General features: G+C 40.5%; 1 protein-coding gene across 9 annotated transcripts in view; it reads left to right on the top strand.

Annotated features, from left to right (window-relative positions):
• ATP9B (ATPase phospholipid transporting 9B (putative)) overlaps positions 1–23,819 on the top strand; it is a 237,325-nt gene that overhangs the window by 104,900 nt on the left and 108,606 nt on the right. For 7 of the 9 annotated variants that reach the window (XM_072817398.1, XM_072817242.1, XM_072817635.1 and 4 more), the window contains 2 exons: positions 4,645–4,725; positions 16,709–16,784. In XM_072817398.1, the coding sequence (XP_072673499.1) occupies positions 4,645–4,725; positions 16,709–16,784 (157 nt within the window). The remainder of the gene's footprint in view (positions 1–4,644; positions 4,726–16,708; positions 16,785–23,819) is intronic. The other 2 variants (XM_072817319.1, XM_072817557.1) reach the window with 2 other exon arrangements.

Raw genomic sequence — 23,819 nt, 5'->3', positions numbered from 1 at the left:
TTTCAAAGATTTTATCTATTCATAAGAGAGACACAGAGAGAGAGAAAGAGAGAGAGAAAGAGAGAGAGAGAGAGAGGCAGAGACACAGGCAGAGGGAGAAGCAGGCTCCATGCAGGGAGCCTGACATGGGACTCGATCCCCGGTCTCCAGGATCACGCCCTGGGCTGAAGGCCGTGCCAAACCACTGAGCCACCTGGGCTGCCCCAACATTTCTAATGACACATTGTAGAGACTGGATTGGCTTATGTTCTTCTGAAGAGGACTGTTTTGTATTTGGTTTTGTCCTACTTAGTATTTCACTCAGCTGAAGTCGAACTCTAAGCTCTTTCTTCCCTGCCGTTGGGGAGGTGCTGCAGTCTTTTTTCACTTCTGTCAGCTGGGCTGCTAGAAACCCACCCTGCATATGGGTTGTGTGGGGTCAGGGTGAGAGGATGCCAGAATTAGGGCCCCACTGGGACACTCTCCACCTCTCCTGTTGCTCTTCAGCTGCTGTGGTTATCCTCATCTGTGGCCTCTGGGTCTTCATGACTGCATGTCCATGATTTCCTAAGTGTGGCAGCCACACTAAAACATTTGTTCCAAGGCAAAACCAAAATAAAACAGATACCAAAAATTAAAATGAGAAGAATAAAAATGGTAAACTCTCTGTTTTGAAGGACTTTCAAGACCACCCCCAGTTTTAATAATTCTCTAGGAGGACACCCAGGATGCAGCACATAGTCCTCCTCATGACCATGATTTATTCCAGTGATGAGACACAGGGTACAGACAGCCGAGTGAAAGGCACTGGGGTAAATCTGGAGAGAGCAAGGCTTGAGGCTCCAGAGCTTCTCCCTGCGGACTCCCCCAGGATGCACTACATACCCCAAGCAGCATGTTGTGAGAATACATGTGAAATGGTGCCTAGCAGGGCAGCACAGGAGAGACTCATGGAGGCATTCCTCTGTCTGGCACATACCAAAATGCCAGACTCCCAGAAGGAAGCAGGTGTTCAGTATAAACCACACTGCCTGACTACATTCTGCAGGCACAGCGAGTCTTTCTTATCTGGGAATTGTGGCGACCCTCCTGAAATTCATATTTCCAGACTCCACCCAATGGCCAGCCTTGCTTGTGAGCAGCCCTTTCTCAAGTCTGCATTCATGTTCCTACATGGCCCCCTCCCTTAGCCAGGTGTCTTTCAGGAGAAGTGCTAGGGTTATTGTTGTAGGATGTCACTCAGCCAGCTGAGACCAGTGTGCACACCTGGTGCCAGGTCTGCACTTTAAATTCACCATTCACCATTCACCACAGCATCCAAGTGAGAAATCCCAGCTGCCAGATGTGTTCTATGCCCTGCAACCCCTTTGAATCTCAAATGCCGATCACTGGCAATAGGAGTGTTTCTTGCGGACTGGAGAGCCTGCCAGCAGTTGTAAGGAGCACAGGTGACCTCCATCCTCTGCTCCTCCCTGGTGTTGGTGCTTGTCTTGTGCCCTCAGGAGTCCTTGCATGGTCTGCCCAGACTTTCAGCTGGAAGGGTTTTATGCACGAAGCACAAAGTATCTGGGGTGCCTGATGGACTCTTGTTGGTTGACCTAGTTTGGGTTCAGATCATGATCTCAGAGTTGGGGATCAAACCCCAGGTCAGGCTCCATGCTGAGGATGGAGTCTGCTTGGGATTCTCTGTCTGCCTCTCCCCACCCGCCCATCCCTGGCTGTGTATGCACGTGCCTGCTCTCTCATATAAATGAATCTTTAAAAAAAAAAAAGGACAGAGCATTTTTTTACAGGATTTTTTTTTTCCTAGGGAGGTAGAGAGGGTATGTACATGGGGTGGAGAGGGAGGGGCAGAGGGAGAAGGAGAGAGAGAATCTTAAGCTCAACATGGGGCCGTGAGATTATGACCCAACCAAAATCAAGAGTCAGGCACTCAACAGACTGAACCATCCAGGAAAATATTTTTATACAACTTAATCCTGAAGGTGCATCATGTTTGGGAAATGGTCAAGAGGAAATCTGAATCTTCAAACCATTTCAGAATGGCTTTACATAGCCCCACCCCCACCAACACTTTGGTCCCCATCATTTATCTGGGAAATGGCCCAAAAGAGATCATTTCCCTTCTGGGGCAGTAGCACCTAGTAGTCAAACTTCCTCACTCCAAGCTGCTTATATTGGGGGTGGTGGTGGTGAGGGAAGTGGGGTTAGGCTCGGGGTCCACTGTTGTAAACTGCAGCTGATCTGGAATGCCAGCAACAGCAGTGAGACCCTCCTGAGACAGAAGGGGCTTTGGAAGGGAAGGGTCACCAGGGGGGGCCTCCCTCTTGAAGCTTTGGGCAGGGGTCACATGTTGCATCTTGATTTCACGAGGCCCAACAGAACCTGGGCCCCTGAACGTGGGCAGCTCAGATGACCCAGATGGCCCAGCCAGCATCCAGGTTGTTTTAATGGTTAATGTCCCTCTAAGGGGTCTGAATTCTCACACCCGTTGCAGGTCCAAGCTCTGTTGGTGATCCTGTTCCTGCATTCTGCTTGGGCTGATCGTGCCATGGTTGACAGCCTGGCAGACAGCGTCGGGGCGCGCGTTAGAGTCAGGTGCAGGCATTTGGGGTCTGTGAGTCCAGGGTTCCAGATGATGTGACTTCCAGGTCATGCCGTGAGAGCTGTGCCGCAGATGCCTCTTCGGCCCTGCTTCAGGAGAGCCTGAGGGCACAGCGGAGACAGGGAGCGCCTGTCTCTCAGGACAAATCAGGAAGCCCAATCTGTTCAGATACCAAGTTGGTTCGCCTTCCGCAGCTTTCACCTTGCTGTGCAGTGAGCTTGAGTCTGCTGTGTACTTGTTTGAGTGGCTAGTTATCTCTTGTTCCATTAATTTTTTTTAGTAATCACTAGATTGTATCAAACCTGCATTTGTGTTATAGAATTTACCTTAAACTTAGAATCTCACTTTTCAGTTGAGCCTCTTCAGTTACCTTCAGGGGTATTTGATGCCTGTTGTTAATGTGTAGATTATTAGTGAAATAGAAAAGGAATCCTAGTTTGCCTTCAGAGAGACTAGGAATGTGAGCAGCTTGGAGGCTGGGGCACTTCTGGCTTCAGCGTCCTGGGGGCACAGCGGGCTGGAGTTCTTTACCATCATATTGACATGGATCTTGTTTAAATTTCAGGCCTGTAGTAAGGACAGAAATTTCTTAAACTTCTGTGTAGAGTTGTACTTATCCAGCTTTCTGAGTGCCAACTAAGAAAATATATATATATACACAAATATATACATATATATATAAAATATATTTTATAAAACATTACTATATATTTTGAATATATTTTAGAATATATTTTAGAATATATTTTTAAAACAACTGAAATACCAAGAACTTAAAGAGTTTTAATAGTTTACTCTGAAAGACTCCAGGATAAGTACTCTCCATTCATGGCTATAACTCACCTACTTAGACTGTTATTTGTGTCCATGTGAATCAATTTGGAAAATATACAATACCATATTTAGATTATAACAAATTTGATAGGTCACTCTCACATCCACAAGATCATTTGCATCCTCCATGTGTGAACTCAGGTATGCTTCCTACCTGTGTGGTTTGGAGTTTTGTCTCCTAATATCACTTACATCCTGGTCACTTTGGGATGTATGGGATTACCATGCAGAAGATGTGAAGTCACTCTCCCTCGGGCTGTCTAGGGGACAGTACAGTCAGGATCCCATGTGGGTGTTGGTGTTAAAATCCACACAGACAAGGAACTAACTTTTCAGTATTGTAAATCCCTGATGATCTCCTGGTAAAAATAATCATGTACCATTAAAAATTAAAATTTGTTATCAGTACATTTTTACTTATAACATTTTAATAAAATTACATAGCATTTTAAAAACTAAAATTTCTAAATCAGCAGATGTACTTTTATAAGTTGTCTTAAAATAAGGTGCTTAAATGTCATCTCTGGAGACTTGCTGTTTAAGCATATACATGTCGCCTGTGAATGGAGTGACCTAAACCACTTCTTTCCTACTTCAAAACTAGTTCCGGAAAGTCGCTGTGATATGTGAATAGTTAAAGCCTTCCCATGTAATTTTATAAATATAGATCATGGGGATGTGGTTCAGGCACATGGAGAAAGGCAATATGTTCATACCTTTAAGTAAGTCAGTTGTTTATAGCAAATGCAGTAGCTATTAGAAGAAAAGCATGTGAGTAGGAATTTGGTAAATTGTCTTACAGAACTTCTGTGGAATTTTGAAGATTAATTACTTAAATCCCACTAAGTTCTTGGGTACCCATGTAACTTCCAAATATTCATACACAGTATGACAAAACTCCATGAAGTATATCTCCACCTTTAAACTTGGAATCTGAGGCAGCCCCAGGCAACATGCAGTTTGTATTTCCCAAGCACTCAACACACACCTGTCATTAAGCAGCAGTCTGTTAGAACCAAGAGAAATTGCCACACCTCTCATGAGCGTAAACATTTTTTCCCTTAGTTATCTTCCATCCTAATCCATAGTGTTGGCACACAAAATAGAGGAAAACCAACTGTCACTTTTGATAAATAATATTTGAAAAATATTAGTTGGTGATTGAAAAATTTCCAAGTAATTTTGTCTGATTATAATATAATTAATTCAGATATTTTGTATTCCAGGATCTTTTTTCAATCAGTGCTTATGTTTATGCTCAGAAACCACAGCTGGATATTCATAGTTTTGAAGGCACATTTACCAGGGTAAGTTAAATCTTTTGTTAAATACAAATATATTCGTTGTGTGTTTAAATTAAAAACTGGAAAACTGAAATTTGAAAGAATGCTTAAAGAATGAAACAGAAGATTTGAACTGAAAAGGGAAAGCCTAGAGAATGTTTCAAGTTCTTAAATTTTCCTGCATCTAGTCTCTCTTGGGATATGCTCAGTACAGTGTTTTTGTTTAGCATATTTACTCTGGAGAAAGACCCATCCCCCTGAAAATTGTAGGAGTCAAGATGAAGTAATTTCACTATGTCAGTTTGAGTTTGGATATTAGTTAGCATACTATGATATGTATATTGTTTCCTGATTTATATTAACTGGATGGCTGTGCTCACATGTGCACTTCAATTTGACATTCTTCACATTATCATGGTGTTTTGCTATAGCTTGGAGTCCCTTCTCCCCAATGACTCCTGATTGGATTTGGAGGACTCAGTAACTTCTGATTTTAGCAGCTTATACAGATATTATAAACTCTTCATAATATTTGGGGGTGTTAGGTACAACTGTAGTTTACTTTTAATTGCTACAGTTATTTTAAAAAGGTTTATTTTGTTGTAACCTTCTTCGTTTCACTCTTGTTCACATACCAGGATTGGTGAGCAGTTGTCATCATTTGAGAAAGCATTTACGAAGTGCCAGATAATGAGCAAATTATGGGAATGCAAAAATGAAGATGCCTATTGAGGAGATGGTCATTGCTTTGTTACTTTATTTTTAAGGGTGCTTTAGTAAAAGTATATTCAGGATGTTCATGACAACAGACGAGGAAGATGAGGAACTGTAAATGATTTCTGGAGAAAACTCAAATCTTTTTGTGTTTTTGCAAAAATATTTATGAAAAAAGCATCTTCTAATTAAAGACAACTTAGCATATTCAAGAAAAAGCCTTAACCAAAGGGCTTCCTTAGTAGCATAAGTTAAGAGTTATTAATTTAGCCACTGTTAATATTTTGGAATATTATTTGCTTTCTTCCTTTCTGTTTTACAGATATATATTTCTTGTCATTTGCTAAGAGTTGTGAAGGTCTGCTAGACAATGTGTGGAATCACATTGAAGTCAGTGCGAGTGAGTGAGAATATGGCTGAACACAGCCAGGCTGCAAAGCGCAGTTTACACAGTGCGTGACTGAGCATGTAACTGCATAATTTATGTGTATGACCGAGCATGTGTGACTCTGAGATTGTGTGTGTGATCGAGCGTGTGAGACTGCGTGTGTGACTTGAGTGTGTGTGACCAACCATGCATGACTGAGACCAAGTGTGTGAGACTGTGTGTGACTTGAGTGTGTGTGACTGAGAGTGAGTATGTGAACACTATACATGTGACTTGGGCATGTGTGACTGAGATTGTGAATGTGACCGAGCGTGTGTGACTTGGGTGTGTGTGACTGAGATTGTGTATGTGGCTTGGGTGTGTGGGAGTGAGCGTGTATGACTGAAACTGAGCATGTGAGTACTGTACATATGTGACTTGGGTGTGTGTTACTGAGATTGTGTGTCACTTGGACGTGTATGACCTGAGTGTCTATAACCCACTGTGTGTGACTGAGCGTGTATGACTGAGACTGAGCATGTGAGCACCGTACATGTGTGACCAGGCATGTGTGTCTTGGATATGTGTGATGGAGATTGTGTGTGTGACTGTGTGTGTGTCTGAGCTTGTGTGACTACATATATAAGCATGTGACATTGAGTGTAAGACTGCGTGTGTGATCTGACACGTGACTGTAGACTGAATGAGCGTGTAGGTGTGGGGGAAGGGGATATGGAGAAGGGTAGCTAGGTTCCATCCTAAAGATCTTGTCAGAAGAAGGAAGAAGCTATTTAAGAATTTTTAGCTTAGAAGAGAGATGATGGCACTGGTGTACGTAAGAGTCGCCTAGACCTCTGGTTCACTTAGGATGGAGGCAGCCACCTGAATCGGTTCGTGTCCCCACAACCACCACAAACTGCTCAGGCCAGGTGCGGGAGTAGCCAGTGTGCCTATAGCTCGTGCACACAGCACACATGGGAGAGAGAAAATGTGCAAATTCCAATTTTCCGGAAGTGAGAAAAAGTATCCAAAATAGCACAGTCAGCTCTAGAGTCAGGACGGGGCATGAGGAATTTGTGTCGAGACTGTGGACCCGACTGGGGCTTCTGAATTCCCTGAGCTTGCACTTACCTCTTATGGGTTGCTGCACGTTCTTGATCGGTGCCTGGCCTTTCACCACCTCCAGTAGGTGTTTCTAATGAGATCTTATTTCGGTCCTTTTAAATACATTAATAGTGAGTTCTGGATTATTTAAGGAGAAAATTCTTTCATGTATATCCTTCAAAAAGGAGGAAAGAAAAAAAAACATGCTAAATAACTGATTTCATAACAGAAAAATGGAATTCATCAGTTTAAATACCAGAGTATTAAGTGAGCATTTAAAGAAATGACATCTGCTTATATTTCTTTTCTAGAGTATGATCTACAAAGGAGAGAATACATACTTTATATCAGCCTAAGTAATTAAGTAAGGATCAGAGCAGATTAATTCAAGTGTCCTGTGGCAATACATGTATTATGTATTTTGTTGCCTGAACAGAGTATAATTATGCACATTGTGAAAAATGTCTGCTTCTGCTTACCTTATAATGTGAGGATAACTTCAGGTGCTTGCTATACAACATTCCGAGTAATATAAATGATTCATATTAGTATTATTGTGTAATTGATTAGCTTATTGTTCAGGACCTAGGAATTCTCCCTGAAGTTTACAGTTTAAAATTGAGCTAGTTTTGAAATATTAGCAGTGTTCTTAGGCCTTTAACATCGTATTCCCATTTAATATTCTTTATAATGCACTTTCTGCTGTCATTTCTGCTGCAAACCATAGTACACTCATCATTGTTCGGGTCTTTTCCAATCAAAATACTCCCTTTCTAAAAAGCAGATGTCTATTGTTTGTTAAATTGGGTCCACTATTGAGAAAACAGCTTCAAGTGGTGACATTTTCCTTTATCCCTCCCAAAGCAAATTTCATCTTTGCAAACTGTGTGGTATTAGGAGAAGGAAACCCAGAGAGAAAGTTACTTAGAGATAATTTATTTCCCATCTTCCCAGTCTTTATTCTGTACTATATGAGATTGGTAAAAAGCTATCTTTTACAATAATTTTCTTGATATTAGAAAAAGTTTAATGTTTAAAGTCCATCACTGTTACTACAGAATTGGAAAGAAACTGCATAGATACTGTGTGTTCTTCACATAATTGTGCTAGAAATAGAACGAATTCACATGATTAAATAGTTGTGCAAAAGTAATGGGAGAACCAACTTAAGTTTCTAAAATGAAATTGTATAGAACCTTTTATTTGCAGCTTAGAAAGCCTTATATGTATGTATTTTTTTTAAGATTTTTTATTTATTATTTTAGAGAATAAGAGCGAGAGCATGATGGGGAGGGGAACAGAGGCAGAGGGAAAGAACTCAAGCAGACTCCCCACTGAGCAGAGCCAGATCTATGTGGGGAGTGTGGGGCTTGATCTCATGACCCTGAGATGATGACCTGAACTGAAATCAAGACTTAGAGGCCTGGGACCCCTGGGTGGCTCAGCAGTTGAGCTTCTGCCTTTGGCTCAGGGCTTAATCCTGGTCTGGGATCAAGTCCCACATCGGACTTCCTGCAAGGAGCCTGCTTCTCCTTCTACCTGTGTCTCTGCCTCTCTGTCTCTCATGAATAAATAAATAAAATCTTAAAAAAAAAAAAAAAGACTTAGACGCTTAATGGACTGAGCCACTGAGGTGCACCCCATGTATATTTTTTTAATGCAAATTTTCTTGGAGTTTGACACAGTGGGAACATAACTGTACTAAAGTTAAATTCAATTCAATTTCTTTCCTCCTTCCCAAACTACTTTGATATCCTGTGCTCTTAAAACGTATCCTGACAGCACATTATCAGTTACTAATAAAATACAGTTCTCCGTGGAGGTGGCAGTACACCTGGGAGACTCCGCACTCAGGATGGTGAAGGGTCTATTCCCTCCTAGAGACATACATGTGGTGTGCCAGAGCTTTCCTGTGTTAGCTCCAAGTAAAGGGCTCTGGCCTTTTGTAATTCTGTCTTCTTGAAACACTCCATAACCAGAACTGCAAAGAACACTGTACAGACATGATGTCACATTAAGGCGAAAAGTTTCCAGATTTTAGTTATGTTTGTGTTTGAACATAAACATTAAACTGTAAAGATAAAACTAGGGTTTGTGTTATTACTGTTGTGATAGTGATGTGTGGCTGTGCCTGAGATCTGTGTACAGTAGTTGTAACATACAGCTTATATGTGAGCTTTTATTTAATGAAAAATATCCAGTAGAATAGTTTTAAAGAGAAATGAAATAGAAATGTTTATATAGATAGAGATATGTATTAGTTTTAAAATATCCACAAATACAGTTTTTTCCCCCATGAATATATGTACATTTGAAAAACATAACCCTCGTCCTTAGCAAAAGGTGAAGAGAGGATATTCTGTGATAGCCACTAAATAAACATTGATGGGTTAATTTATAATTTATCTGTGATAATATTTTATACTTTTTCAGGAATTCTGTGGTGTTAAGTTACAGACTGAAAGATATAATTTTAGTTTGCTGTATGAAAAAATTAGAACATATAGTAGTTTAATGCAAATTTTAAGTTCTTTTATATTAAAGTTAAATAGCTTAAAAATGAATTGATTAAAGGCATTCTTTACACTTATGATTTCATTCTTAAAAATATTCTTGTATTTTTTGAAATATTTCCATTTTGTTATGGTAAAATACACATAACATAAAATTTACCATCCTAGACATCTTTAAGTGTATAGTGCAGTGGCAGTAAATATGTTCAAAAATTTGTGCAGGAATCACCACCCACCTCCATACTGTTTTCATCTCATAAAACTGAAACTGTCCCCATTAAACACACACTCCCCATTTCTGCTCCCTGCACCCCTTGGCATGCACCATTCTCCTTTCTGTCTCTAAGATTTTTTTTGGCTAAGTACCTCCTATAACTAGAATCCTACAGTTGTTGTCTTACTGTCACTGGCTTGTTTTCCTCAGCACCGTGTCCCCAAGGACCATCTGTGTTGTAGCAGGTGCCACAAGTCCCTTCTTTCTAAGACTCAGTAAAGCTCTGTTAGATGGATAGACCACATTTGCCCATCCATTCATCCATCCATGGACATTGGGTTACTTCCACGTTGTAGCTGTTGTGAAGAATTCTGCTGTGAACATGGATGTACAAGTATCTCCTCGAGACCCTCCTTTCCATCTTGAGGGTCCCCACCCAGAAGTGGAATTTCTGGATCCGATGGTAATTCCATTTTCAATGTTTTGAGGACCTGCCATACCGTTTTCCACAGTGGCTGCACGTTTTATGTTCCTACCGACAGTAGGTAGAAACGGGTCCCTTTTCTCCACAGCCTGTTTTCCGTTTTCCTGACCATTGCCATCATCCTGAGTGTGCAGGGGACCTCATTGTGGTTTTGATGAGCGGTTCCCCAGTGATTAGTGATACTGAGCATTCTTTGATATCTTTTTTTTTTTTTTTTGGTCATTTGTGTGTCTTTGGAGACACGTCGATTCAAGTCTTTTCCCCATTTTGGTGCTGGTGGTGAGTTTCAGGAGTTCTCTTTCTGTCCTGGGTGTTAATCCCTTGTCAGATATATGATTTGCAGTTATTGTCTCCTCTTCTGTGGTTGTCTTTTTACTCTGGATAATGTCTTTTTGACATTACACGATTTTACAATTTCATGAAGTTCAGTTGGTCTGTTCTTTCTCTTGTTGCTTCTGCCTTTGGTTTCACATCCAAGACGTCATTGCCAAGTCCAGTGTCATGAAGCATTTGTCCTATGTTTTCTTCTATGAGTTTTGTTGTAAGTCTTATATTTAGGTCTTTGATTCATTTTGAGTTATTTTTACATGTGGTATTAGGAAAGGGTAACTATTGTTTTACGTGTGGATATCCAGTTTTCCCGGCATAATTTGTTGAAAAACTCTTTTCCCCTGGTGTACGGTCTTGGAACCCCCTCAAAAACTATTTATAGGGATGCTTGGGTGGCTCAGTGGTTGAGGGCATCTGCCTTTGGCTCAGGGTGTGTTCCTGGAGTTCTGGGATTGAGTCCCTCATTGGGCCCCCTGCATGAAGCCTGCTTCTCCCTCTGCCTATGTCTGTGCCTCTTTCTTTCTGTGTCTCTCATGAATAAATAAATAAAATATTTAAAAAATAACCTATTTGTATATGCAAGTATTTGTTTCTGGGCTTTTTTTTTTTATCCCATTGGTCTGTATGTTTGTCCTTATGCCAGCATCACACCATTCTGCGTACTATAGCTTTGTACTAAGTTTTTTTTTTTTTAAGATTTTATTTATTTATTCATGAGAGACAGAGAGAGAAAGAGGCAGAGACACAGCCAGAGAGAGAAGCAGGTTCCATGCAGGGAGCCTGACATGGGACTTGATCCCAGGTCTTCAGCATCACGCTAAACCACTGAGCTACCGGGGCTGCCCTGTACTAAGTTTTTAAATGAAGAAATAGGATTCCTCCAGTTTTGTTCTTTTTTTTTTCCCTCCCCTCCAAGATTGTTTCGGATTGTTTGGAGTCCCTTGGGATTCCATATGAATTTTAGGAGGGTTTTTCTATTTCTACAGAAAATTTCATTGGGCTTTTGATAAAGGATTACTTTGAATCTGTAGATCACTTTCGGGTAGTCTTGAAATTTTAACAGTATTAAGTCTTCCAATCCATGAACATGGAATGTGTTTCCATTTATGTCTTCTTTACTTTCTTTTAGCAGTTTTGTAGTTTTTATTGTACAAGTCTTTAAAGTTAATTCCTAAATATTTTATTATTTTTGAAGCTAGGTGGAATTGTTCTTATAATTTCCTTTTCAGATTGTTCACTGATAGTGTATAGAAATGCAACTGATTTTTTAAAGGTTTATTTATTTACTTTGGGGGGGTTGCAGAGAGAGAGGGAGAGAGTTTTAAGCAGACTCCACACTGAGCTTGAGCCTGACTTGGAGCTTGATTCCACAACACTGAGATCATGACCTAAGCCAAAACCAAGAGTTGAGCACTTAACTAACTGACTATGCCACCAGGTGTTCCTGAAATGCAACTGGTTTTTGTGTGTTGACTGTTTTGTCCTGCTACTTTGTTGAATTCATTTGTTAGGTCAGATAGTTTTCTTGTGGAATCTTTAGTGTTTTCTACAAGATCATATCTGCAAACCAGTAATTTTACTTATTCCTTCCCAATAACATAGCTTTTTTTTTTCCTTTTCTTTTTCCTTTCATAATTACTCTAGCTAGAACTTCCAGTACTGTGTTTTAAGTCTAATAGATGTAGTGAAAGTGGACATCCTGACAAAAAAGGCTTCAGTCTTTCACCATCTGGTATGATGTTCATTATGGGCTTTTCATGTATGGCTTTTATTGTGGTGATGTAGTTCCCTTCTCTTCCTAGTTTGTTGAATGCTTTTTTTTTTTTTTTTTTTTCTTTCTTAATTACAAAGGGGTACTGAGTTTGTTTTTTCTGTTTCAGTTGAGATGATCCTGTGAATATTTTTGTTCATTCTGTTAACGTAATGCATTACATTGATTGGCTTACATGTTGAACCAACCTTGCATTCTGCTTGGTCATATGTATAATCTTTTTCATAGTTTGCTAAATTCTGTTTGCTAGTATTACAAGATTTTTTGCATCAGTGATCATAAAGGATTTTGATCTATAATTTATTTTTCTTTTCATGTCTGTGTCTGGCTTTAGTATCAGAGTTGTGCTGGGTTTATAGAATTTAAATTTTTTAATTAAAAAAATTAATTTAATTTTTTTGAATAGTTTAAGAAGAATTGATGTTAGTCTTTCTTTAAATTTTTGTAGACTTCATCCAGTGAAGTCATTGGATCCAGGGCTCTTCTCTGTCAGATTGGTTATTATTCAGTCTCTTAACTCAATATAGTTTTATTCAAATTTTCTGTTCTTCATGATTAGTCTTAGTAGGTTTTATGTTTCTAGAAATTCATCCATTTCATTCCATTTCTTGATGCACAGGTGCTCATGTATTCTCTTATAATCTTATTTCTGTAGCATTGTGGTAATTTTCCCACCTTGGTTTCTGATTTTAGTAATTTGAATATTTTTTTTTTCATAGTCCACCTTGCTAAAGATTTGCCAATTTTGTTGGTGTTTTCAGAGGGCCAACTTTTGCATTCATTCACTTTTACAATTCTTTTATGTTCTTTATTTCATTTGTCTTTGCTCTAAACTTTATTTTTTCCTTCTTTCAATTAGCTTTGGGTTAGTTTATTCCTCTTTTTGTAGTTCCATAGTTGAAAAGTTAGGTAATCGAGTTGAGATCTTTCCTCTTTTTTAACATAAGCATTTGTTTCTATAAATTTCACCCTTAGCACTGCTTATGTTGCACCTCATAAGTTTTCATAAATTGTGCTTTCATTATCATTTGTTCTAAGCATACCTTGATTTCCTTTGTGATTTCTTCATAATCCATTGCTTATTTAAAAGTGTTGTTTAATTTCCAATTTTGTGGATTTTCTGTTACTAATTTCTAACTTTATCTCATTGTGGTTGGAGTAGATACTTTGTATGATGATCTGTTGGGATCTGTCCTAGAAAATGTTTCATGTACCCTTGAGAAGAATGTGTATGTTGTTTTTGGGTGGAGTGTTCTGTATATTAGATCTAGTTGGTTTATTTTGCTAAGTTTTCTCTTCTATCTGGTTGCTGTAGCTATAATTGTGAGTGGAGTATTAAGGTCTCTAAGTATTACTTATTGAGCTATTCCTTAGATTTTGTCAGTTTTTGTTTCAAATATTTTTATAGATTTTCATTAGATTCACAGTTGTTTATAATAATATCTTCCTGCCTTATTGAACACTTAATTTATAATGTCTCTTATAACCTTCTTTGGCTTAACATTTAATTTGCCTGATACTATAGCCAGACCCGCTTACTTTTGCTTACTATTTTCATGGAATATCTCATCCCATACTTTCACTTGCAACCTCTTTGTGTCTTTGGATATAAAGTGAGTCTCAGCATATAGACAGTATATAGTTGCATCATGTTTTTATCCATTATGCCAATTTCTGTCTTGACTGTTGACTGTTGAGTTTAATCCATTGTTATTTGAAGTAATTACCGAAAAGGAGGGACTTACTTCTGTCATTGTTCAATTTTTCCGTGTGCCTTATGGGTTTTTTTGTTGTTCCTCGTTTCTTACATTACTGTCTTCTATTGTGTTTAGTTGGTTTTTGTAGTGAAATGTTAAAACTTCTTACTTCCTTTTGTGTATATTTTATAGTTATCTTTGTGGTTACCATGTGGATCACGCTTAACATTCTAAAGATGTAACACTAATTTGAATTTATACCAACTTAAGTTCAATAACATACAAATGCTCTGCTCCTTTATAGCTCTGTCCCCACCCCTTTTGTTTGCTGATGTCACACAATTACATCTTTATACGTTCTGTGCTTAAAAATGTAAACGAATAATTCTTTTAAATACACCAACCTCTTCAGTAATGTAGAAAACAAGGCTTGGAGTTACAAACCAAAGTTACAACAACACTAGCTTTTATGTATTGGTGTTTTCAATCATGTAGAGAACAAAAAGTACAGTTACAAACCATTGTTACGATAATATTTGATTTTATAATTGCCTGTATGCTTATTGTTATGGAGATCTTTATTTCCCTATGTAATTTCAAGTTGCTGTATCCTCTTCTTTCACCTGCAAGATGCCCATGAACAGTTCTCACAGGAAGGGTCTAGTGGTCACATACTCTCTTAGCTTTTGTTTGTCTGAGAATGTCTTGATTTTACTCTGATTTTTGAAGGACAGTTTTGCTAGATTTAGGATTCTTGTCTGACATGGGGTTTCTTTTGTTTGTTTTTGAGCACTTTGAATATATCAGCACACTGCCTTATGGCCTCCAGTATTTCTAGTGAAAAACCTGCACATAGTCTTATTGGGGATTCCTTGTTTGTGATGATTTGCTTCCTCCTTAGTGCTTTCAAGATTCTTTTGTCTTTTTTTCTTTTTACGATTTATTCATTTATATTAGAAACAGAGCATGTGGTGGGGAGGAGCGGAGGGAGAAGGAGAAACTCTCAAGCAGACTCTGCACCAAGTGTGGAGTCTGACTCAGGGCTTAGTCTCATGACTCAGATCATGACCCAAGCCAAAACCAAGAGTCAGATGCTTAATTGACTGAGCTATCTGGGTGCCCCTGCCTTTGTCTTTTAAAACTTGTATTATAATGTATCTCTATATGGGTCTCTTTGAGCTCATCTTACCTGGATTTGGCTCAGCTTCTTCAGTGTTTACATGCACGTCTTTCATCAGATTTGGGGTATTTTCATTACTCCTTCACATATTCTCTCTGCCCTTTTCACTCTGTCCTCCCCATTCTGGGACTCCCACAGTGCATTTCTTGATTTGTACCATGGTGTCCTGCACTCCCTCAGACCCTTTTAATTTTCCTCCATCTGTTTTCATTCTGTTTCCCAGACTTGGTCATTTTCATTGTTCTGTTTTTCAGGTTTGCTGATTCTTCTGTGTGGTCAGATATGCCTTGAATCTCTTTAGGGAAACTTTCATTTCAGTCATCATATGTTTCAGCTTTGAACAACTGGTTTCTGTTTAGCTTTTCTGTCTCTGTATTCATATTTATGTTTTGTTCATATATTGCTTTCTTGGCTTTCTCCACATCTTCATTTCATTCAGTATCCTTAATACTTCTCATTTAGAGTCTTTGTGTAGTGTATCTGACATTAGGTCTTCTTCAAGGGTAGTTTCTGTTGATTTATAATTTTCCTTTAAATGGGCCACAGTTTTTTGAATGTTTTTAATGCTCCCCCCCTTTTTTTTTTGAACACTGGTGGTGTGTTTTTTTTTTTTTAATATAATATGGTAACTCTAGAAGTCAATTCTCCGCCTTCCTCAGGGTTTCAGTTATTATATTTATTTGCTTATTTTTTATTATTGTAGACTGTCTCCATGCTGGGTACATTTAATATCTTTTCAGGTCTTTTCTAAGCTTTTTGGGGGTATGCATGGTAATTTTTTCCATATATGTAGTTGTTTTAGAATGTTCTAGTGGGGATCCCTGGGTGGCGCAGCGGTTTAGCGCCTGCCTTTGGCCCAGGGCGCGATCCTGGAGACCCGGGATCGAATCCCATGTTGGGCTCCCGGTGCATGGAGCCTGCTTCTCCCTCTGCCTATGTCTCTGCCTCTCTCTCTCTCTCTCTCTCTCTCTCTCTCTATATATATATATATATATATATATATCTGTGTGTGACTATCATAAATAAGTAAAAATTAAAAAAAAATGTTCTAGTGTTTAATGTCTACCAAAAGGGGCATCGGGGGTCACGTGTCCTCTCAGTGCCCTTGCAGTCACGTGAGCTGGAGCCAGAGGGGTGACAGCAGTGGCAGCAGCCTCTGTATTTGCACCTGTGTGGTCAGAGCAGAGACTCTGCTCTTGGAAGGACAGGGTCCTTTCTGCCAACCTGGCATCAGCAGGCAGCTCCTGAAACACGTGCACAGCTGCCTGCTGCAGGGCTGGGTAGCTGCCCCTGTGCTCCAAGCTAGAATCGACCAGAATTGACTCCTTCTCCTGGACAGTTGAAAGCCTTCAGCAGACTCCACTGTCCCAAAATAGTCCCGTCAGCCATGTTCTGCCCCTGCATTGGTTGCTGGGGTTGGGGAAGAGTCCTGGCGCTCCCTGCACTGCCTTTGTCCCAAAATCCTCTGTCTAAATTCCCTTGTTTTCCACCTTTATTCTGCAATGCTATTTCACTTCTCACTAATGGAGTCCATCTTGTTTTTATCCCTGTAGATGTCTGTAGTAAAAAAAAAAAAAAAAACAAAAAAAACTTGCTAACTTGCCATTTTTCCTCTTTTTTTTTCTCTGAATAGGAAGACTGTGACCCTCCCATTCATGAGAGTCTCAGCATAGAAAATACACTGTGGGCAAGCACCATTGTTGCATCAGGTATGAGACAAGTTCCCTTGTTAGCATCAACTCACACATAGACGTACTGCTTTGTGTAATGGAGGGACTCTGTGATGTCCCCACACAGGAGACCTTATTGATCATACACTATAGTTCGTGGGTGTGGGGCAGGCCCTGAGGGTTTGCATCCTAGGCAAGCTCTGGCTATGGCCTCTGTGCTGCCTACCACACTACACTCCAAGGGGCAAGGCCAGCACAGCCATGGTAGTACAACCTTCATGGAGCGCAGAGCAGGGGCATTTTGCTGGTTTTGACACTTTTCTTGGCAAACTTGTCTGTGTTCCTTACTGAGAGGTGGTGTAGCAGAACTGGGGAAGCCAGTGGTGGTATTTGAGGGATCTTTCCACTCATCACTCACCCAGTAGAATTTGTAAGACGTCTCTTGGTGGGTTGTGTGTCTGGGAGAAAAGTATTAGATGAGGCCATGGGCCTTGGGAGTTATTTCATGTTGGGCCTTAGGGGCCCAGGGTAAAGCTTCTTAATTTTCTTCTGAGTGAAATTGGAGGATGTTGGAGTATTTTGGTGGCTGAACAGGGAGATCAGCTAAATTTACATCTTGGAAAGTCAATTTCTTTGGGAGTTATTGAAATCTAAATGATTATCAGCTTTTCAGAAAGTAGCTGACTTGCTGATGGTAACCAGGAGTCACTTCTAGCAGCAGGGAGCATGAAGGTTGTTGGTGGGGGAAGAAGGCCAGGGAGCATTCAGGATAGGGCTGTTTGTCTCTCAGTTTGTGGCCCAACACTGGCAGCCCTCCTGCCTTGGAGCTCAGTTGCCCTTCCAGGGCTCTTGTAAGAATCTGTCTGCAGATCAGACACTGCTGATGCAGCGTTGAGCAGAGTCCTTATGGGTCCCGTCCTAGGGAGCTCACAGGCAGGGATGACTGTAATAAGGAGAGGCAGGTACTTTAAGCTATAGGTGCCCCATAAAGAAGCCCATATCCTTACCTGGTCATAGTTAGAGGAAGGCCTCCCTGTAAGCTCCATTGAGGAATAAGCAGTGCAACAGGTAAGGGATCAAAAGGTCAAGGCTGTTCTGTGAGGGCCTGGGGCAAAAGAAGAGGATGGTGCCAGGGCCTGGTGCCTGGCACACGGAGATGGGAAGGCTAGACACTCTCGGGGCAGTTCTGTGTGCGTGTGCACCGTTGGGGCCTGTGTGTACAGGAGCGTGTAACCCAGACTCCTGTAGGAGAGTAATGTTCACCTTTTAGGGAATAGGGTATGAGAGGGGACTTGGTTTTATACTGATGTTTTATATGTTTAATAAAAAGCTCGATGGCGGGGATCCCTGGGTGGCTTAGCCGTTTGACGCCTGCCTTTGGCCCGGGGCGTGATCCTGGAGACCCGGGATCGAGTCCTACATCGGGCTCCCTGCATGGAGCCTGCTTCTTCCTCTGCCTATGATGCTGCCTCTTTCTCTCTCTCTCTCTGTGTCTCTAATGAATAAATAAATTTAAAAACCATTAAAAAAATAAAAAGGTCGATGGCAAATAGGACAATTTTAATGGAAACTGTGAGGTATCTCATGATTTTGTACTGATGGATTTTTTTAAATTTCTCAAACTAAAGAGAAAGAGAAGTAAGGACAGCACACCAAGGAGAGACCTCAGGGGGAGCAGGCCATATCTCTGGCTGTGTAGACATCAGGAAGGGAAGACTTGCAGTGTCCATAGGGTCACCATGGAGGGGGCACTGCGGCCAGGAAGAGTCTCAGAATCTTGTGCTCATGCTTCCTTCACATCTCTGTTCTGTGCCGACCATGCTGACGGCCGAGGATGGCCTGAGGCTCACCATAGCTCAGTATGGTGCTCACATTGTTGCAGCCTCACTGTACAGGCCAAGGCCTGTGCTTAGAGACGCCCATGTTGTTGCACAGTCACACAGCCAGGCTGTCGCGGGATCAGGATTTGAAGCCAGGTAGCCGTCCTTGACAGCTGTCACCCTTTAGCCTTTAGTGTTGAGTAGTTTCTAGGAAAATATTTACCACATACCACACACAAGCTGATGTTGGTCCCAGATCTTACGTTTCCCATGTCTAGAGTTGTATTCTGTTTGGTTTCCATCATAGTGAAGATGCTCTTTTTACAAAATACGTTTTATTTGATCTTTTGTTCCCTGTGTATTAGAATATTGCTACTGATCCTCAGTGCTATGGATCTGTGGCCTTTCTCCTCAGAGACAGAGGAGAGGCCTTCTGTGAGGCCCTCTGATAATTCCGGTACACACTTTCCCTCTCCTGTCCTGCACTCTCTGGATGACCTTGGCATGTGGTAGCTCCTGGTTGCATATGAGGGCAGAGCAGACACAAAAGTAATGTCAGATATGCCTGCCCACATTGATGACTGTTTCTGATCCCATGATGTGTAGAATTCAGTTCCTCCAGGCATTTTATCTTCCAAGTAACTATTTATACTGCTTAAAAAACCAATTGTTCAAAAAGATTCAAGACACCTCTAATTTTAATTTGTGTTTGGACATTTTATTTTATTTATTTTATTTTATTTTATTTTATTTTTTTGTGTTTGGACATTTTAAAATGTAAACTCTTTTCATTAATTTCGCATATTTTAACACATACTTACCTTTAAAAGCCTTAATAATCTGAGCAAATACTAGACTCTATATATTATCAAACTTGCTGTATCCTGAGGAATGTTTGAAAAACATTGGGTTTCCAGGAGTAATATAAGAGCTCATATCTTCTTTATACTTGATTACAAGTTGAGAAAGAAGGACCAGAATTTTTTAAAGTCTTATTTTTTAAACATTACATGTCAACTGGATTCAGGTTGCCTTTTAGGTGAAGTGAACATGGGCCTTCCTCCCTTGTCATAGGGTTCGGAGTACATGGGAATATGGTGGCTCTAGTTAACACCACAGGGGATCCAAGGACCAGGGGTCACCAAAGAGGGACAGCTACTTGTGGTGCCATCCGTCTGATGGTTCAGTGAACATCGTTTCTCCAGAGCAGAGTCAGTGTCCTAGGGAACTGCCATGTTGCAAGTGATAGGTGGATAAGAGAGCGTTCTGATCTTAAACTGCCAAGAGCCTAGAAACAGAGTGTGCCTCTAGACAGGACTGCCAGGCGTGCGTGTAGATGGGGGTCCAGGGGTGACCTCTCTAGAGCGGAGCTGCTGGGCGTGCGTGCAGATGAGGGTCCAGAGGTCACCCCTCTAGAGAGGGACTGCTGGGCGTGTATGCAGACGTGGGTCCAGGGCTGATACTGTTTGTGATGAACACAGAAAATGGGAGTAAATACTTGGAAACTTTTATAGCAGATGATGAAATAATATAATGGGAAAAAATTGGACATGTATGTTCTTTTTGGTTTTTGTGTTGTTTCATTTCTGTTGGTAATTTTTGGCATGATATTTTATAATACTTGTCCTTATGACATATGAGAAATTTTAAAATGAAACCTGTCCATTCAGTGTACATGGTTTTGAGGCTCCTGTGGCAGAGAGGTCGGTAGATTAGGATTGGGATAGTAGGAGAAGCTGTCCCAGTAGAATCCCCTTGAGGGACCCGACCCAGAGAGCTTTGGAATAGGTGCACTAAACAGAGTGGTGACCAAGCATGGCAGTGGCAGTGGAAATCGCAGAGAACACACCAGCACGTGGTACATAAATCACAACAAGGCTGGGAGTTGTTGCTTCTTGAACCTTGGGTCTCCGGGTCTGGCAGTCTCTGCAGCTGGGAAATGGGTGGAGCAGCTCTACCACCCCTTCCTGCTGGTCTGTTGCTTTCCTCTGGCACGTGGTGTTGGTGGAGCCCAGACCTGGTGCAGGTCACAATGTCGCTCTTTGTCCCTGGCCTCAGCATCTCTGGGTAAGTTTCCTGAGGTGAATCCGTAGTCTTTGTTAGGGTGGCGGCTGGTACCTGGCTCCCACCAGCCTTTGCTGAGTTACATCTGTTCCAGGCACATGGAAACTCTCTTGTGGCTGGGCAGCCCATGCTGGGGTTTCTGCACTGTCCCCAGCAGGTTCCTAATTGACAGGAAATACTTTGACCGGCTAATAGCTTCTAGGTCTGTCTGTCTCTCTTTCTCTGACATGTTACCTTCATCTTTTCAGATGAACGTGCTGTGTTGTGTGCCCTCTCACGTCTCATTTTCAAAATGAAGAGGAAACACCTCCCCCCTTTTCTTTTTGCCATATATACAGGGTTTGCTCAATCTTTTAGCCTCTACTAGTCCATAAATAAGGGACCCTTTTTGAAAAGAATGGAGACTACTCCAAATACTCCATACTGACTTCAGTAATTTTGGTCTTTAAAAAGCATTGACAGACTCAGAAAAAAAAAATTTGTTATTCTCAGTATACTGAGTATTCCTTTTTAGTGAGAATGAAATGAGATAATACGTATGAGAGCCATTACCAGACTTTGGTAGGTTATACAAATAAAACTACAGGAGGGATTCTGTTAAATACTCGTTACCTACGATATATATAACATGCAAATACTGATTATATATCAAATCGATGTATATCTGAATGCATTATATTTTGTCATTTCTCAGATCTCATTTTATTTTTTTCTTTTTTTTTCTTTTTTTTTTTAAATTTTTTATTGGTGTTCAATTTACTAACATACAGAATAACCCCCAGTGCCCGTCACCCATTCACTCCCACCCCCCGCCCTCCTCCCCTTCTACCACCCCTAGTTCGTTTCCCAGAGTTAGCAATCTTTACGTTCTGTCTCCCTTTCTGATATTTCCCACACATTTCTTCTCCCTTCCCTTATATTCCCTTTCACTATTATTTATATTCCCCAAATGAATGAGAACATATAATGTTTGTCCTTCTCCGACTGACTTACTTCACTCAGCATAATACCCTCCAGTTCCATCCACGTTGAAGCAAATGGTGGGTATTTGTCATTTCTAATAGCTGAGTAATATTCCATTGTATACATAAACCACATCTTCTTTATCCATTCATCTTTCGTTGGACACCGAGGCTCCTTCCACAGTTTGGCTATCGTGGCCATTGCTGCTATAAACATAGGGGTGCAGGTGTCCCGGCGTTTCACTGCATCTGTCTCTTTGGGGTAAATCCCCAACAGTGCAATTGCTGGGTCGTAGGGCAGGTCTATTTTTAACTGTTTGAGGAACCTCCACACAGTTTTCCGAAGTGGCTGCACCAGTTGACATTCCCACCAACAGTGTAAGAGGGTTCCCTTTTCTCCGCATCCTCTCCAACATTTGTTGTTTCCTGCCTTGTTCATTTTCCCCATTCTCACTGGTGTGAGGTGGGATCTCATTGTGGTTTTGATTTGTATTTCCCTGATGGCAAGTGATGCAGAGCATTTTCTCATTTTCTCGTGTTGGCCATGTCTATGTCTTCCTCTGTGAGATTTCTCTTCATGTCTTTTGCCCATTTCATGATTGGATTGTTTGTTTCTTTGGTGTTGAGTTTAATAAGTTCTTTATAGATCTTGGAAACTAGCCCTTTATCTGATACGTCATTTGCAAATATCTTCTCCCATTCTGTAGGATGTCTTTTAGTTTTGTTGACTGTATCCTTTGCTGTGCAAAAGCTTCTTATCTTGATGAAGTCCCAATAGTTCATTTTTGCTTTTGTTTCTTTTGCCTTCGTGGATGTATCTTGCAAGAAGTTACTGTGGCCGAGTTCAAAAAGGGTGTTGCCTGTGTTCTTCTCTAGGATTTTGATGGAATCTTGTCTCACATTTAGATCTTTCATCCATTTTGAGTTTATCTTTGTGTATGGTGAAAGAGAGTGGTCTAGTTTCATTCTTCTGCATGTGGATGTCCAATTTTCCCAGCACCATTTATTGAAGAGACTGTCTTTCTTCCAATGGATAGTCTTTCCTCCTTTATCGAATATTAGTTGACCATAAAGTTCAGGGTCCGCTTCTGGGTTCTCTATTCTGTTCCACTGATCTATGTGTCTGTTTTTGTGCCAGTACCACACTGTCTTGATGACCACAGCTTTGGAGTACTCATTTTAGGTACTTGTAACTGTAACATCCACTTAGAGTCAACATTGCTAATAATGTGTCTGGATCTCAGGACAGTGTTTTCTAGCGTGTTCTGCTAATAGTAAAAATAATTGTGCAGTTTGTCTTGTTCTGTGTTTGTGCTTTTTTAACATTAGTGAGCTTATTTAACATTAGACACTTTTATATTTTGTTTATACCGATCCGGTAAGATTTAACTTATTACTTCACTGACAAAAGAATTGTTGATATGTTTGTTTAGAAAGTCCTTTATAGTTGGATCCTTATGGAATCTGTGTTTTTCTGAATACTAAGTACAAACCAATCATCGGCAAGTTCGCTTGGACGGTGTGATAGGAAGGGAGCATCTGTGTAGTTAGGCTGGCTTCTGTGCTAGAGAGGCTGCTCTGTTTTCCTCACAGCTCTGCCAGCAGCACACAATTTACTAAGGAGGGAAGAAAGGAAATGGATTATTGTGAAAGAAAGTGTAACCACCGCAGATATGACCACTGAGCAGCCTTCTAGCATCTCCCATCTTCCTGAATATTCCATGGAGGAAACCATTCGTTATCTAATGCATATAATATGCAGCTACCAGTTCATATAATCCAGGAGATCGCTAGAATTATATTTATTCCATGGGTCCTAACTTACAATGCACTGGATTTCACACATTACATTAATATGATATCAAAGAGTTTTTGTATAATTATTCTAGTGATTTCTGCAGTGGTTTTGGTCTCAGTGAGTATTTATGGCTATGACTGTCTTTCTCCCCTTAATCATTTCTCATCTTCAGAATTTAAGAAAACTAGGAACATAAGTAATACATAGCTGAGCTTAGAAACAGACTTGCATAATTTTTAATTTGACATTACTGAGGTGAGTGCCTCTGAGCCTTGTCACCCAGGAGTTGTTCTAGGGGTATTTGAGTATCCTTTTACCTTAAGTTTGATAGAATAGACATGTACACTTAGAAAATCAGACTTTCAGGAGACATGAATAAAAAAGACTAATAACATCTGCGTTCAACACCAAGCATTTATGTAATTGTTTT

This window comes from Canis lupus, chromosome 1 (genome assembly GCF_048164855.1).
Source record: "Canis lupus baileyi chromosome 1, mCanLup2.hap1, whole genome shotgun sequence".
NCBI classification, from domain to species: Eukaryota; Metazoa; Chordata; class Mammalia; order Carnivora; family Canidae; genus Canis; species Canis lupus.
The sequence above is the reverse complement of the archived record's forward strand: the minus strand, read 5'-3'. Positions and strand labels throughout refer to the sequence as shown.